The sequence below is a fragment of the Rousettus aegyptiacus genome, unplaced genomic scaffold (assembly GCF_014176215.1).
Source record: "Rousettus aegyptiacus isolate mRouAeg1 unplaced genomic scaffold, mRouAeg1.p scaffold_m13_p_1, whole genome shotgun sequence".
Lineage (NCBI taxonomy): Eukaryota > Metazoa > Chordata > Mammalia > Chiroptera > Pteropodidae > Rousettus > Rousettus aegyptiacus.
Window position 1 is genome coordinate 129,280,550 of NW_023416284.1, and position 16,551 is coordinate 129,297,100.

The 16,551-nt window shown below is 33.1% G+C and overlaps 1 protein-coding gene and 1 pseudogene across 6 annotated transcripts in view; both read right to left on the bottom strand.

Moving 5' to 3' along the window:
• The window catches only part of RARS2 (arginyl-tRNA synthetase 2, mitochondrial), a 49,225-nt gene that overhangs the window by 28,240 nt on the left and 4,434 nt on the right, over positions 1 to 16,551 (bottom strand). For 5 of the 6 annotated variants that reach the window (XM_036220026.1, XM_016128197.2, XM_016128200.2 and 2 more), the window contains 4 exons: positions 11,197 to 11,270; positions 9,853 to 9,955; positions 8,463 to 8,546; positions 1,935 to 2,032 (listed from right to left, as the gene is read on the bottom strand). In XM_036220026.1, coding sequence (XP_036075919.1) covers positions 1,935 to 2,032; positions 8,463 to 8,546; positions 9,853 to 9,955; positions 11,197 to 11,270 — 359 coding nt within the window. The remainder of the gene's footprint in view (positions 1 to 1,934; positions 2,033 to 8,462; positions 8,547 to 9,852; positions 9,956 to 11,196; positions 11,271 to 16,551) is intronic. The other variant, XM_016128202.2, reaches the window with a different exon arrangement.
• LOC118605330 lies at positions 15,990 to 16,106 on the bottom strand (annotated as a pseudogene).

Consider the following 16,551-nt stretch of genomic DNA (forward strand, 5'->3'; position numbering starts at 1 on the left):
TCTTGTCACTCTTGCCAGTATGAGATGAAGTCTATTTTCTTTCTCCTGGAATCTGGGCTGATCTTGTGACTTGCTTTGACCAGGAGAATGTGACAGATGTGATGCTGTGCCTATCTCAAGATCATATGTTTTTACCATCTTGGAGTCCTGAGCGCCTTTTAAAAGCAATCTGGCTACTCTGCTGCAGAGAATGTGGAGAGAGAGATGCCCGGCCAGCCCTGAGGTGAACTGCCACACAAATGAGCCACCTGGATTTCTAGCCCCGGTACAATCTCTAGATAAAGAGCTACATAACTGACCACAGGTAAGTAAAAGAACCATTGAACTAAACCATCCCCGATTTCTTGATCTCTGGAGTCATGAACATTAAAATGGTTGTTTTAAGACAATCATCAGGACTTAGCAAACTTTTTCATAAAGAGCCAGACGGTAAATATTTCAGGCTTGCAGGCTACCTGATCTCTATCTCAACTCTTTAACTCAACTCTACCCAACTACTATTGCAGTATGAATGCAACCACTGCAGACAACATGTAAATGAATGTGCGAGCCTGTGTTTCAATAAAACTTTACTAAAACATATAGCAGGCTGGATTTTTCCCATGGGCTGAAGGTTGCCAATCCCTGTATTAAGTTTTGGAGTGGCCTGTTATGCAAGAGGAGATAACTAAAATGACAGGCAACTTTCTTTGTGGGATGACCTTAGTGTAGTTCCTCTCTGGTATAACAATGACCACACGAAGCCCTTCTCTTCTTTGTGATGCAACAAATGTTTGAATGTATTGGGAGTATAAGATTTATTCATAATATCTGATTGCTCCATAGGAACATTAGTTTTCTTAGCAATCAGTCCTTATCATAAACAGATGAGTCTTAGAAGATCTGCCTTTTCTAAGAACACAAATGAATGACAGAGTACAAAGGTAGAATCCATAAAACTCACCTCTGATTTATCCAGGTACTAATCATAACTAAGTTGAATTAAGTTATCAACATAAATTATAGTAATGAGTCAAGGAACCTGAAATCATATTTACTATATCAATTTTTTTTTTAACCTCCATAGTAATGGATACTTAAGAAAATAAAAGGCTCTAGTAAATTCTATTTTTCTAAGTAGGAAAACAGTTCATTAAGACTCTTCTTCAGCTTTTACGAAGGCAAATTCAGTATTTCTGATAATTTTCATGAGCTGCCAACCTGTCAGTTGTACTCTGAAAGCTTCCTTTCCTTTTTGGGTTACTTAAAAACAGTTCAAATAATAGATAGTTGTACTGATACCATATCAGAAAGTTATTACGAAGACTATTTAGAGGCATATTAAAACTTCAAGATATTTTCTGGTAATTTTTAAAATTATACATTACAAATACTACAAGGCTTTGTTTTCTGGTAATCAAATTACTTTAAAATTTATAATATGGTAAGTATCCATTTACATTGCTATGAGTCTAGTAATATTAAAATAATTCCTAACATTTTCAGCAGTTCATCTAATGTGTGTATAAAATGTGCATTCTTATTTTTACTTTAGTTTTCCAGATGGTTTTCTATAAAGTATGTTTTAATTAAGTTCATGTGTGAATGATTTAAAAAACTATAGAATAAGGTACAAATGTAGTATATCTGATAAACTGTCTACCAAAGCAAAAAATTTTAATAAAATGAACTCATTCTTCCAAAAAAGTGTGTTAAATACTTAATTCGAAAAGAAAACAAGCTCATAATAATCATTAAACTTTTTTTGATTGGAGTCCAAAATTTTTTATTCGTAGCTTAATGATCAATTCACTGTGAATTTAAGAAAACAATATAATCTCATTGGTTTTTAATTTTTCTATGTGTAATTTTGTGAGACCTCAGATGATAGTGGTAAAACACTCACCTGCCCAGTCAGTTTGATTAACTAACACATATGATGAGGACACACTCACCTGAATTCAACCACTATCTTCTTCTGGGGAAGACCAGAGAAAAGCTCACTTTTTAATCCATATTTTGAACCATCTTTGATTACTTGTTGTAGCACAGTCTGAAAAGTAAAGGCTGAGATTTAATCATAGAAAAAAACTGCAGTTTTCTTAATTACTTTGTTACTGGAAACTAAATGTTATCAATTTGTTCATTCTAATTTATGGAACTGAGAATTTTATAGCACTGTCAGCAGCACCAACACCTTCGCCTATTGCTAATGCTAGTCAGAGCAGTGATAACATGAGTTAATGTCTATGGGGGCTCTGGGCCTTTTTATACATCATGTCTGTTCCTCCTTCCAGTAACCAATGATGTAGATATTTTATAGGTGAAAAAACTGAAGTTTAGAGAAATTAAATAACTGCCAAAAGTCCACAGCCAGTAATAACAAAAGCAGAAGCAGCATCTAATATTTAACTTCATACTATGTGTCAGGCACTGTTCTGAGCATTTTCTATGTATTAACTCATTTAATCCTCACAATTACCCTAAGAGATAAGTATCATTTTCACAAATAAGAAAATAGAAACAGAGTGGTTAAGTAACTTTCCCAAGGTTATATGGCTGTTAAATCATGCAGCAGAAACCTTTTTTACTCCATAGCTTATGTAAACTAGTGCGTGCTGCTACTGCTTTTGCAATGTAATGATCGCAAGTAATGGTAGAAAACAAAAAATTGCAATTCAAATGCCTATTGGTTACATAAGTAAAAAACAAGGAAATCTCAGAGAATTTGCCAAGATATTCTAGATTTTTAGTTATTAACACAGAACTACTATATAGTTCATAAAATTCATACTTTGTTTTTTACTAACAGTGATGACTGATTTATGAGTTTGAATTTACTGTAATAGACTTTTATTCATTCTTACATTGATTTTCTTTTCAAACTGGATTTTTGAGTCCTAAGTATGTAGTTTATGATATGAAGAATTTTACTATCATTAAGAGCTGGCTAAGATGACCATTTAATGGAAAAGGCAGAGAAGGTAATAGGAAGCAGCAAAGCAATACTTTTAAGAAGTATCTTCACAGTGCTAGGTTCGAGTCTAGATGCTTTTGTTCTCTTTAAGCCTCACAATCTTAGAGGTGGACAAAACTTCCTGCTGAAGAGCTACAAAAAACCAAGGTTCAGAAATAGTATTTGCCCAAGAACACAGAGAAAATAATATTCTGTTCACTCACACTGTACAACAGAACAGAGAAAGGATTAATAAACATATAGACATTAAGGAGAATAGTGGCTGCTATACACTAAAGGCCTATTAAATGGTAATTACTCCAAGAACACAGTAACAAGAAGATTGCAAATGGGGAGGTAAACATTAGAGAGAAGAAATTCCTATTCAGATAATTCTTAAGTTAAGGTATACCCATCTTTTTCACTTTCCATCCCTTTTTATGTCATGGATGGTAGACTCCACAAATGGTATTAGCAATAAGTTAGAATTCTCTTTAACAAATGACTCTCAGGTCGTTGATTTCTCTGGCACAGACGAACAAAAAAAAAAAACAACTTTAATAAAGAACTATCTTATATACTGCACTTCCGAACCTTCCATTAACAATTTAACCCACAGGCTACTGAAGTTTTTTTCTTTATTTCACTGAAAGTGCTCTTCAAATAAAAATTCTAAATGCCAAATCTAACTGAATGCTTATATTGTATTTAATATATTACTTTTACGAATACATTCTTTATGTAAAATTTAAAAATTAAACAATTAAGATAAGGTTAAAGTTTAGAGCTCCTTTTGAGCATTTGTCTTAATTCTGGTCCCTTCCTGCCTTCCCTAGGGCTGACCACTTTTCACATACCATCTTAGCTGATGATTACTCTCTTCTTGCAACTACCCTCCCTCATTGGTTGTAATTACACCACTTTCTACTGATTTTTTGCTTCTGTTTCCTTTGCAAGCTCCTCTTTCACTGTCTGCCTGCCACTCCTTACCTGTACAACTTTCTTGCTTCTTGTTCCTTACTTTTACACTTTTCCTAGGTTTAAAGTCCTAAGACTTCAACTACTACTTACCTAAGAAAATCTCTCCTGTGCCACAGACTGATATGTCCAACTCAGGACTTGGCACTTCTCTCAGATACTTCAAATGAAATATATTTCTCTTCCTTCTACATTCTCCATGTCCATAAACTTTATCTCCAACTAACCAAGTCAGAAACTTAGGAATTCCTAACATTTATCCTTTCCCCTCCATAATCTCCATAACCTAGCATCTTTAACCACCAAGCCCTGCACATGCTAATTCCTAAATATCATTACAGTTATACTCTTTCACCTGGTTTAGACCCTCAACATTTATCAGCTATGCCGCTATAAAACTACCACCACAACAAAACAGTAACACATATCTTTTTATATAATATACATCTTTGACCAAATCTATGTTCCGTCAAAGATTCTCTACTGCTTAAAAGATTTTACCAACTTCTGATCTGATTTTTACTTTACGAGAATATCACCTTTACTTTTTTTTAATTTTGAGAGAACTGATTTCTTAACAGGCACATTGTAAATCCATAAAAATCATGAGTGTTATTTTTTTAATTTCCAATTTTCAATTAGAGTTGACATTCAACATTATTTTATATTACTTTCAGGTGTGTAGCACAGTGGTTAGACATTAATATAATTTATGAAGTGACGCCCCCAATTAGTCTAGTACCCACTTGGCACTATACATAGTTATTACAATATTATTGACTATATTCTCTATGCTGTACTTCATCCCCAGCATTAGTTATTTTTCTGCAATAAATATACAGTTGGCTCTTGAATAATGGATGGGTTAGAGGTGCCAATACCCCATACAGTCAAAAATCCATGAATAGCTTTTGACTCCCCCAAAACTTTACTAATAGCCTACTGTTGACTAGAAGCCTTACCAATAGAAACAACCAATTAACACATATTTTATATATTATTTGTATTATATATTGTATTCTTAAAACTAAAGAAATTATTATTAAATCATAAGGAAAATACATTTACAGTGGACACACATATTTCAAACATGCGTTGTTCAACAGTCAATTGTATAACTATTAAAGTGAAATAAATTTCATTAGCATAATAGCAATGTGCTAGCTGTGGTATACATAACACATCATGGACAATGATGACATAGGAAAAAACTCACACTCTTTATGTAGAGTACATGAGGCCCTTCACATTGTATAATTTCATATCCTCTTCCATGCCCTATGTACAAACCATAACAATTGCTTGGTGATTTCAAGACAATGTCATGTTCTTGACTGGCTGTCCTCTGACCCAAGGCAACCCCTCTGCCTGGAATGTCTGCCTTTGTATCTCCCAAGTACATTCTTTATTGTTATCTCAATTTGAGATTTTCTTCTCTCACCTCAGGATAGACTTCTATACCATTTTTCACACTGGACTGCAACTTTATACATGCCTTCATTATATCAGCCATCACATTATTATATCCATCACACATTACATTGATTTTTTTTTATGCTTTTCTTTCCAATTATAAGATCCTTGAGGGTAGGATCTATGCCATTTTATCTTTAGATTTCAGTAATACAGTTCCTGAAGAAAGCTGTTAACTATAGAATGTCAGTGAACTAGTAAAGTTCCCTGATATTCCAAGAGGTGAATAAGCTAGAGGCCTATCTATTCAACAATATGTCTAAATATAAGATGTAAATATAGTGCATAAAGTTTATAATCAGCAATTAAATCTTTCAAAGGTTTCATTTTTTTTTCGTAATGCTTTAACAAATTAACAAATATTCCAATTAGCTGTTACTTTTTGTCTGTCACTATCACTTTTCCTGTGGACAATTTTTGTCATAAATTTCTCTACAGCTCTCAACAAAATTTTTAAGCAAGCTACCACTGCCTATCTGTCTAGTCAATTCTTTGGTCAATAGTGGAAAAGAACTTAATTATCCATTCTTTCCATGTGTTCAGCCAACTGGCACTAATTGTGACTTGAGTGCATCTAATGCCTTCTGGTATAAACTTAATTAGTGAAATAATGAACATATTTAGAGCCATTTAAATTAGTATCTCTCTTTTTCTTAAGTTTTGGTAGAGTATGCAAAGTTGAATTTGGCAAACAAAAAATGCACGTGTACTCATGAAATAAAAATGTTAACCTTGTGTATTTCTAAGGAATGCCTAAAAAACAGATTTTTTTTTGTCTTTTTCCTATTTAGTTAAACTCATATTTTCTTTCTTTTTTTCTTTCTGTAAATTGAATTAACTATTACTTGAAGTTACAGTTTCTCGTGAAAGTCATCTGCAAGCTACTGACATGTACAGGTTCGGTACCAAAGGGATAATTCTTCACAATGTATGCATTGGTCATATTTTCCAGCTTTAAAATATTTATTATCTAGTTGGCAGAGATAATAAATTTCACATTTTAGCCTCCTATCTTTGAGGAGGATTTAGATGAAGGCATTTTAAGCCACTATTAGTGATCCAAACTTAAGCTAACTAATCATTCCCAGTGCTTCCAGTGCTAATGATTCGATTAAAATGTGTGAACAGATAATGTTTTATAAAAGGCTAAGTTTATACACATGTAAGCAATATCAAATTCATAATTCTCTGCTTGAGAAATAAGTTTTAAACAAAGATCATTGGCTACATATCAAGCTTGATAACTTTAAGATATAAAAATAAAAAAGTTTTATAATGATCCTAAGAAGAGTTGAATTTTATTTGATGTGATCTGAAAAATTCATTAGACGTGCAAATAAATGCCACTGTCAAGGCCTGAAAATAAAGAAGCCAGGTGTAGAAGAAATTAGATTTTGAGCAAAAAATAATTATCATTAAAAAATTATAACTTTAACAAAAGCATATTCGATACCTTTTTTGGACTATCAGTGTTCACTGATGTAGGGTGTATCTTTATTGTGCCACTGTGAGCAATCTGTTTGTTCCTTTAACAAAAATCACACTGAGATTCAGATCCTCAATGGAGGCATGATTTTCATGTGAGAAAGAGTAGCTGGAGCTCAAAGCTCTAACTCTTGTCCCTCCATTGTCAACTGAGAAGGATTTGAGAATATTTTTAATAGGTGAACAAGTGGGCATCCTTAAACCAGAGAAAAATCTCAGTTTGTTAATTGTAATAAAGCATGAAAATTCATGGCCACTGAAATTTTAAATTAAGTAAATGTATGTCTTGCCTTAAAATAAAAACCATATCTCTTTCAGCTAATCTGGTTGAAAAGGCAAACTCCATATACTATGGCACATTTTCCAATCTCAGGGAAAGCAAAAAAAGTACAATGTTGATGCCTATCAAGTGGCCTAATGTTTGATGGGCACTTTGGTAAGTTGCATTTCTACTTCCATTAAAAAAAAAAAAAAGACGGCAACTGTAAGAGTTACTTATTCAAAAATGGTAAATTAGATTCACCAGTTTGCTATTGACATGAAATATTATCAACAGCCTAGCTAGATGTAGACACTTTTTAACAAGCTCAAAACATATTTCCTTCTTATCCTTGTGACTGATTTTGGTAACTAATTTACTTTCAAATAAGAGTGAAAAAAAGATAAAAGTTCAAAGATCTAAAGACAAACATAGAACATTAACTCTCCTTCAGTGAGAAACTATAGTTAGAAATATTAGTTTTATAGTTATTTTTAAGACTATAGCATTACTAAGCCTGACCGACTCAATATGTGTGTGTGTGTGTGTGTGTGTATATATATATATATATTTTTTAAAGACCGAAGCATGCATTATGATAAATTGATATGAGACTTTCAATAAAAGGTATCAAAGTACTTCCTATCCAGGATTACGTGTCCTCCATGGTCTCATTCATGTGAGACCCAGTTACTTTATGCATGTTTCCCAACTCCTCCAGGCCATCCTGATTTCTCCATCTTTGATCTTTCTTATACCTATTGAACCAATCATCTTTTTTTTTTGTTTTGTTTTAATATTTGTTTTATTAAAAGAAGAAGCTATCTTATTGATTCTTCTGTATAAATCTTATGCTTCCAACAGATTATAGTCTACGAGAGAGCAGAACCCAGCAGCACCTTTCTGGTATTCAATACAGAATCCATGAACTCATTCAACAACAGTTATCTCACATCTGGGAACAGCAGATCCAATAGTGAGAAAAACAAACTATCAGCTCTAATGGAAATTACAGTTTAAAGGAAAACAGCCATTAATCAAATAAAAAAGATATAAAATAGCAACTATGGTAAATTGTGCAAAGGAGAAATATATAGTGCTATGAAAGCATATATATGAAGGGGTCAGAAAAGCTCTGCCCAGGAAATATCAAGATCTGAAGGATATGCAGAAGTTAACTTGGGGTGGCACTCCAGGCAGAGGGATCAGAATGTGCAAAGGTTTGGAGGCAAGAGGAGTCACAGTTAAATTTAAAAACTGGAGAGAAACCTCTGTAGCTACAGCAGAGAGAATGAGTATAGATGCAAGAGGTGAAATAGAACCCATTCTTACCTTTGTTAATAGTTCTCTGTTTATTTTGAAATTTATAGTCCCTCGACCAGTGCTGATTTCACTCACCACTGTATCACATTTTAGCTGAAAAGATAACAAATCAAGTAAAATAGGTATGTTATAAAATAGGCCTAATGGGAGTTGTAGTTCTAATACTATCAAATATTTAACTATCCAAAGGCAGCAGGTGCATTATTTGTCTCAGTCATTATGTCTGGACTTGGGTCTTTAGTATCCTCAATTCTATTTGGGTAAACATGTTTTCTTCTTTTTCTGACTAGAACACTATTCTGTATTCCTAGTCCCTTCCTCTTTCTCATTCCCTTACCTCAGATTTTCCATCTAACATAGAAGAAAAAGAGCATCACTTTATCCCCACCCTACAAACCTTGACATGCAATGAACACTTTTCAGCTCTCCTACCTTTTTCAAAAGAGCTACATAACGTGACATTCTGTCAGGGCCTATGTTAAATTACTTGCACCAACACATAAAATGTAAATAATTTATATACATTGTCTTTAGTGAATATGCCAAAATTTTAACCAACTAGATGTTCAAAGCACCTGATATATACCCATGGACTTGTTGTCACTGAAGAGCCCTTAGTTTTTATTTTGAGACTTATAATTAGGATGATTCTACTCCTGATGTACTTGCTGATAAAAATGTGGGCTTTTTTTTTTTAAATCAGATATTTACTCAGCTACTAAAATTCCTTTATCATACTCATTCTTCAAACATATTTTTCTATGATAGTGACTTTCTAATTCTAATTCTTTAGTGAGCTCAGACATCCCTTCCAAGTCATATGTAATAACCTTATTAAAAAAAAGACCTGCCTTTTCTGATGGTATTACAATTACAGTTTAAATCTGGTCATTCTCTACAATTCTTTCAATTTCTCTTTTAGATACCGAACTCATCAGAGAAATCAGAAGTGAAAGAGGTTTATTAAATCACCTAACCACTTCTTTGCGATCATGATTCTATTTACATCTAATCATTTCTTCTTATATTTAATGTTCATCTTCTCAGAAACTCATTTTAAAAAGCACAACCACTGCTCTAATTTCTCAAGCTTGTTCTCCTAAATTCAGAAGTCCATTTGGCTTCAATCTGTAAATTAATTAATACTTCAAACCTCGTGTAAGTAGTTAATCAAAAAATTGAACAATGTCAGATCAAGAGGAATTCTTTATAACTAATTTGAAAAATCAACCTAATCTGACAGTACATAGCTAAAATAATTTTAAATTATATATTCAAAGGTTGCACAACAAAGAAACACTATTAAATTCATTATTAGGGCTGAGATAGCCTGCAAGGTAATTCTTTTCTTGAAAATAATAAGTTTATTATGTCAAAAAAAGAAAACAGGCTAAAGTACCTTCTTTGCCAGTCTCATGGCTTGAGCCTGAATATCTGGTCTGGAATGGTCATTGCTATTCTCCAATAGAGAATCCACAGAAAGCTGAAAATCCGCTACTTCTCTAAAGAGAGATGTTGAAATAAGAAAAAGCAGTTGTTACCCTAAAAACTTACTAGTGTAACAACCACCAAAAAACCCGCTAATCACCGAGTTCTCTACACTGGCACAATTTTATCAGGTGTTATGCTTTCAATACATAAAGCCAAAAAAAAAAAAAAAAGAATTAGAAATATCACCTTATATTTACTTAGAACTTTATCTTTTATCATCTTATAAAATTATTCCTCTTCTACTATTTAATTGTAGGTTTTTACCTCTGTGAGATAGAGCAACCACTTTGGAAAAGGTTAAGACTTGACATGTTAGAAAGTGAGCATGTGAGTGTTCATGGGTTTGAAATAGTTCAAAGTATAAAAAAATTATAATTGATATACAAAAAATTTTAATTGATGTATACAAATTACATACATCTACGGAATTACTCTCACTGAACATCTTCCTTTTCTACTTATCTCTTTGTCCTAGTCAAGGACAAAGAATATTTATCCTCCTCTATCTTAAAATCTTGACAAAGTTAAGGAGACAAATCATAAGAACATAATGGTACTGATGATCATATCTATACAGCTTTCTAAAGCTTAGGGCTTAAATGCCTGCTATGTAGCTAATTTCTTACCATTACTAATTGACTGAGAAGATATTTTATCCAAATATTGAAGTTTTCTAGCCAAATGGTAAACAAATATCATTTAGAATGACCAAATTCACAGAGATAGATAGTTCCCTGCATCCAAGAAAGCAACTCTTGGTTGTATGTAGTTTTAACCAATAGTTGTTTATTGCTGGAAGTCCTCAAAGGGAAACACAGAAAACAAAAAATAAACCACAAAAAACCTAGCAGGTAAATATTGTACGATCATTTTCAAGTATCAGATACGTGTATAATTTCTAAGAGCCATTCAAAAACCCTGAGATTCTAACCACAATCTTAGTTCTTTTATTTGCTGTTATATAATTAAATTTGAACCTCAGTCCTAATTCTTCTTAAAGACTGCCATAATTGTAGTTAGTAGCATAAGCAAATATTAAAACAACATGAGCATACTAATATAATTTGCCATGTTGGAGTATGTAAAATACAGATTTTAATTTTATTATTTTTGTCAATGGGAATAATAAGTTAAATTCTATCTTATGGTAAATTTCAAGGACTACTCTATAAATTGAAGAAAAACAATTTTTTTTTTTTTTGTATATTGACAGTCAGCAATTTTAGATTGTTACAAATATATTTCACTTAACTCTTTTTTCAAAATTGGAACTGCAGATATTGACTTGATTAAATTTTCTGGTGGAAGATCCAACACTCTGGAAAGCTAAAAATAAAGGAAAGAAAAAAAGAGCCAGATTGTTAATATATTTGTTACAGATTTAATGGAATACTACTCAGCAATAAAAGAAATATTGAGACACTTAATAACATAAATGAACCTCAAATGCAGTATGCTAAGTGACAAATGCCAGATTCAAAAGGATGTATAGTGTGTGATTCAATTTATTTCACGTTCTGGAAAACCCAAAGCTGTAAGGAAGAACAGATCAGCGGTTGCCAGGGACTGAGGGTGAGAAGAGGGTTTGACCATAAGTAACAAACAGAACTATTCTTCAAAAAGAATGAATTTTATATTTGTAAATTAAAAAAATTTTTTTTATAAAGAGAGGGGATGAACCTATGAGGAACCAAATATAACTGACTTTTATTCATTCATGAAGTATTTATTGAACGCCTATTTTGTGTCAGGCACTGTTATAGGAGTTGGGAATATAGTAATGAACAAGAGACAGAAATTTATTGCCTACCATTGATTCAATAAATCAGTCTCATTTATTGAATGATTCTTATATGAGACAGGTACATCTAACAGGCCTTAATTTTTCCTTGAAATAATCCCATGACTTTCACACTATTATAGACTTTACTCATGAACGATGGAACTGAAATACAGAGAATTTATGTAACTCATTTAAGTGGAAAAGGTGGGACATGAACACAAGCTATCTAAAACCAGAATCTACACTCAACCACTATGCTATATCTATATCCTTTGAATGAGAACTGCAAAACACAAAACAGTGAAATAGTACAGCCATAAGGAATTTAAAACTGTCTTCATCTTTCTTTCCCACCTCTTCAATCTTTATGAAGGCTCTGCAATGGAGTAACCATGGCTGTTGAGGGAGAAGGAAAAGGGAGACATGGGGTAAATAGGAAAAGTAAAGAATGTAAGAAGAAATCTTCTTCAAGGTGTTTCTAATTATTCAGGAGTAGTAAAACTAAAGCCACTGTCTCCTGCCAAATTGCATGTTAGAATGGTTAAGATGGCAAATTTTACATTATGTCTTTTCCCACAATTAAAAACAAAACAAAACCCAAAAAGAAAGACTCTATGATAAAGTAGTAGAGTGAAGCCTTCTTTATATAATCCACCCCCCCAACTCCTACCCATTACTAAATTTAAAATAAAAGGGAAGGAAGAAAAGAGAAAGCAGGTAGGTAATAAATAGGTAGGTTGGCTGGTTCTCCATCAAATACACAGGATAGACACCACCCAAAGTTATAAACTTCAAAAGTGACAGCCAAGGAAAGATATAGCAGATTATGAAGAGGAATGGACGAAGCCTGTTTTGCAAGGCTCCTAACTTGAACAATTCTCATTAACACCCCGAATATGGAGAGATAAAAATGAATTTCATTATTTTTTTATTTATGAATAGGAGATGCTACAGAGCTGTGGGAGAGAATTAGTAAAACACAGAAGTAGATTTCAACACTTTCCACCAGAAGTGAAGATTCTAGGGCAGCATACTGAGGGCTTCCCCCGTGGAAACACTAAACATTCCCCAACTACAGGGGATAAATCTTGATTTGATGCACGGAAAGTAAGAATCAGAGAATGAACTTTTCTAGGAAGGTGAAAAAATATCAGGGCTAGCCAGCAAAAATCTAATATGCCACGTTAGAGTTCAGGAGTAATGTGTACAGGTCACCATAACCTACTATAGAGACAAAAGGAGTAGAAAGCTGCAGTTTATACTTTTGTAACCAAGTGTAAGATGGAGAGTAACGAAGTTGTCCAATCAATGCAGGGACAAATACAAAGTCTGGACAGAGCTGTCAAGCCTGGTCATAAAGAATAAGCGTGACAAACAGGCAGAGAGAGAGAGAGAGAGAGAGAGAGAGAGAGAGAGAGAAAGAGACAGACAGAAAGATGAAGAACAGACTGAAAAAGAATGAAGGAATGTGGCATACAGATCAAAGAACTCTGTCTAGAAGAAAAATATAACCTAATGAATAAAAGACATTCTTCTTAAGTGCTTCAAGATTTGTAAATACAATAAACAAGAACTAAAAGACAGGATAAACAATAGAATGAGATAAAAAGGGAGCCTAAAAAAATAAATTGTTCAAACATTATAGAATTAAGAAACAATGGAAGTCACAATTAAGCGTATGACATAGAAGAGCTAAGATAATCAGAGTACAGATATAAAAAACATAAATTAAAGCAATCAAAGATAAAATTGGGTTATGATTATCTAACCTTAAGATAATTGCTGTCCATCAAATATAAAAAGAAGAGCAGCAAAGAAGCAAAAGGACAGGAATATAGCTGCATTGGTTCTCCAGTAGCAAATACATAAGAATAGAGAGACAAAGCCCAAAGCCACACTCTTCAAAAGGTGATAGCCAAGAAATAAAAGATTCTGAAGAATGGAGCAGCCTTATTTAGCAGGGCTCCTAACTTGGTCTCACATATCAGAAGCTTAGGGATGAATCAACAAAACCAAAGAAAAATTAAAATATTCATAGATACGTATCTTGGCTTCCCCAAAAGCAGGTCCTGAGAAAAGACTGTGTACAGGTAGTTTATTTGCAAGGTGATTCCTGAGGGCAGAAGTGATTGGGGAGAATGAGAGGGAAGAAGAATGTACTATCAAGGTCACTGCTGCAGGCACTGGGGGCTTAATTTCCATTAGTACCTCCTAAAAAGCATACACAATGTCTACCAAAACTGCCTATCCAAAAATAGGAAGAAGGAGCTTCCACTTTTAGTGACGGCTGTCCTTGACATAACTCTGCCACACTTGAGTATAGGCTGGGACCAGCAGGCTTTTAGACAAGATGAAGTGCTATTAGTAATGAATGAGTGAATGGAAGCACATGTGAAATCACACAAGTGGCAGCTGCAATCAGAAGTATGATCAGGTGATGGAAGATAGGGCATAATATTCAATAAAAGGGAAAACATCTGTGAAATAAAGAACAAAATCTAAGCTGTGGTATATTACAGTGATGGCACACCACTCAGCAGTAAAATGAAAAAACTAGACCTCCACGCATCATTATAGATATGTCTTTTTAAAAAAATTAAGGCAAACAAACAAAAAAACCCCAGTTGCAGAAGGATACAGTTCAATTACCACTTATACAAAATTTAATAATCAAAAAGTAAATTATTAAAATACTATTAAAATCTAGGTACTCATCCCTGGTTGCAATTTCTCCTCCCTCACATACAAGGTTTTGTGTTTATCACATCTACGCATGTCACTTACTATGAATGTATCCCAAATAGTGATGGATGAGTACATGGATGTTTACTATATTCTTCTCCACAAATATTTCATTAAAAGAAGAAACAAACTGAATTTACAGATCCAAGTAAATTATGTCAGGAAAATACATTATAGAAAATTCAACACTGAAATACATCCTAGTTGTTTCTAAATTTCAAAAATAATGCACCCAATCAAAACTCCAGAGATGAAATAAATGCACTTTATTTTGTACCATGTTATGTAATCACAACGACCATAACCTGGTTAAAGTAAATAATTTAGCAATGATATTATATAGGACTAGATCCATCCACTAGAGAAGTTGCGTACTGATGTGTTTGTTTCACCTGCTCAGTTGCTGTTTTCCAGTATGAATTAGTTTTAGTTGCCAACATACCAAAATTGGAAAATTTGAAAATGTTGATTGTTGCATGTATTTGCATTTGTAGTATCAGTCTTTGGAAAATTCGAAACCAGAACAAAACAATCTGATGTTATTCCTTTATATCTAAAACAAAGATTTTTAATATTATTTCTAAATGTACTATTTTGATATTTCTAAACATGCTAATTTTCTAATAAGCAACCCTTTTGATATGTTTAGGATTATTTTATCTGGAGTCATAATTTCTTAAAAAAACAAAAGTAAAGTTTTAAAAAATAAAGCACTATGAGCCCTTGTTGAAAAATCTACTTATAAAGAAATCCAGCCAATTAAGCCATGCATCAGGAAAAGGATTGGTGGTAAGCATTTATCTTATCAAACTGAACATAAAATAAATAGGAGATAAGCTGTGCAGATATAGTTAATAGACTGTGTTACAACCTTTGAGTGAAAAAGTTACCCAAACAAATTAGAAAAGGTAAAATTATACCAAATACGAGGTGCTAATATCCTCCTCTCTCACAGTAGGGATGGATACTGTGTAAATTTGAAACATCAAGATGTAAAAAAACACTCCAAATTGTAATGTTCCTCATAATCTCTTAACTGTAGAGGGCTCATTTAGGAAATACATCAATAATTCTTTGAATTTTACTTTGGTTTCTTTTTCTTTCATTAAATTTAAGCAAAACTATGTTTAATATTTTTTATTTAAAATAACATTTCAGTTATGGGCACACAAGGAATCATAACACTATTATACTTTTAGTAATTCGACATTTTCCATCATAAAACTTTAACAAAAGCAAATGAACCTAAAAATAAAAATTCATTACAATACCGTCCGATTTTTATAAAAATCATATCCATCTAGGCTTCCTTCCTATCTTTCTCCCTTGTTTTTCTGCCTGTATAACTGCAAAGATATATCTAAAATAAAGGTCAACCTGTTAATGATGATGATTATTTATGGGGGAGTTTTTAAAAATTCTTTGCACCTTTTTGTATCATGACAAAAAGATCTGGTTGACCTCAGATTGCAAAGACTTTGTCAGCTTACCATCTCTTATTTTTTATTTTTAATTTTTCACACCTACAGCAGCTGGTCTTCCTAGGTGGTTTCCCATCCAAGTACAAACCAGGCCTGACCCTGCTTAGCTTCTGAGATCACAGGATCAGGCTTGTTCAGGGTAGCATAGTCGTAGACTGTAGCACAATTCTTAACAATGAACAGGCATTATTTTTGCAAAAATGAGGGTTCTTTTCTTTACCAAAGCACAGCTTTACGAAAGTACTATTAAGGAATTCCTACTGAAAACTGAGTATGGTTCAGGTATGTAGCTTTCTGATTATCTAATTCATGCGGAGCTAAAGCATTCACTGAGGGTAATAGATAACTAGATCCCCCACACCAAAAAGCCTCTGGGGTGGTAGTGGTGTAGAAAGGGGATTCAAAATATCCCATCCTCAGAATTCTAATTTAACATAATGAATACTTATTAAGTGTATATAATGTACCAAACACAGTCCTAAGTACTATGTGTGTATTAACTCATTAAATCCTAATAACAAGCCTACAAGGTAGCTAAGTAATGTCTCAAATTTTTTTAGGAAGAGGGTCAGAGAACTTACGTACTCCTCAGAGAAGTTGG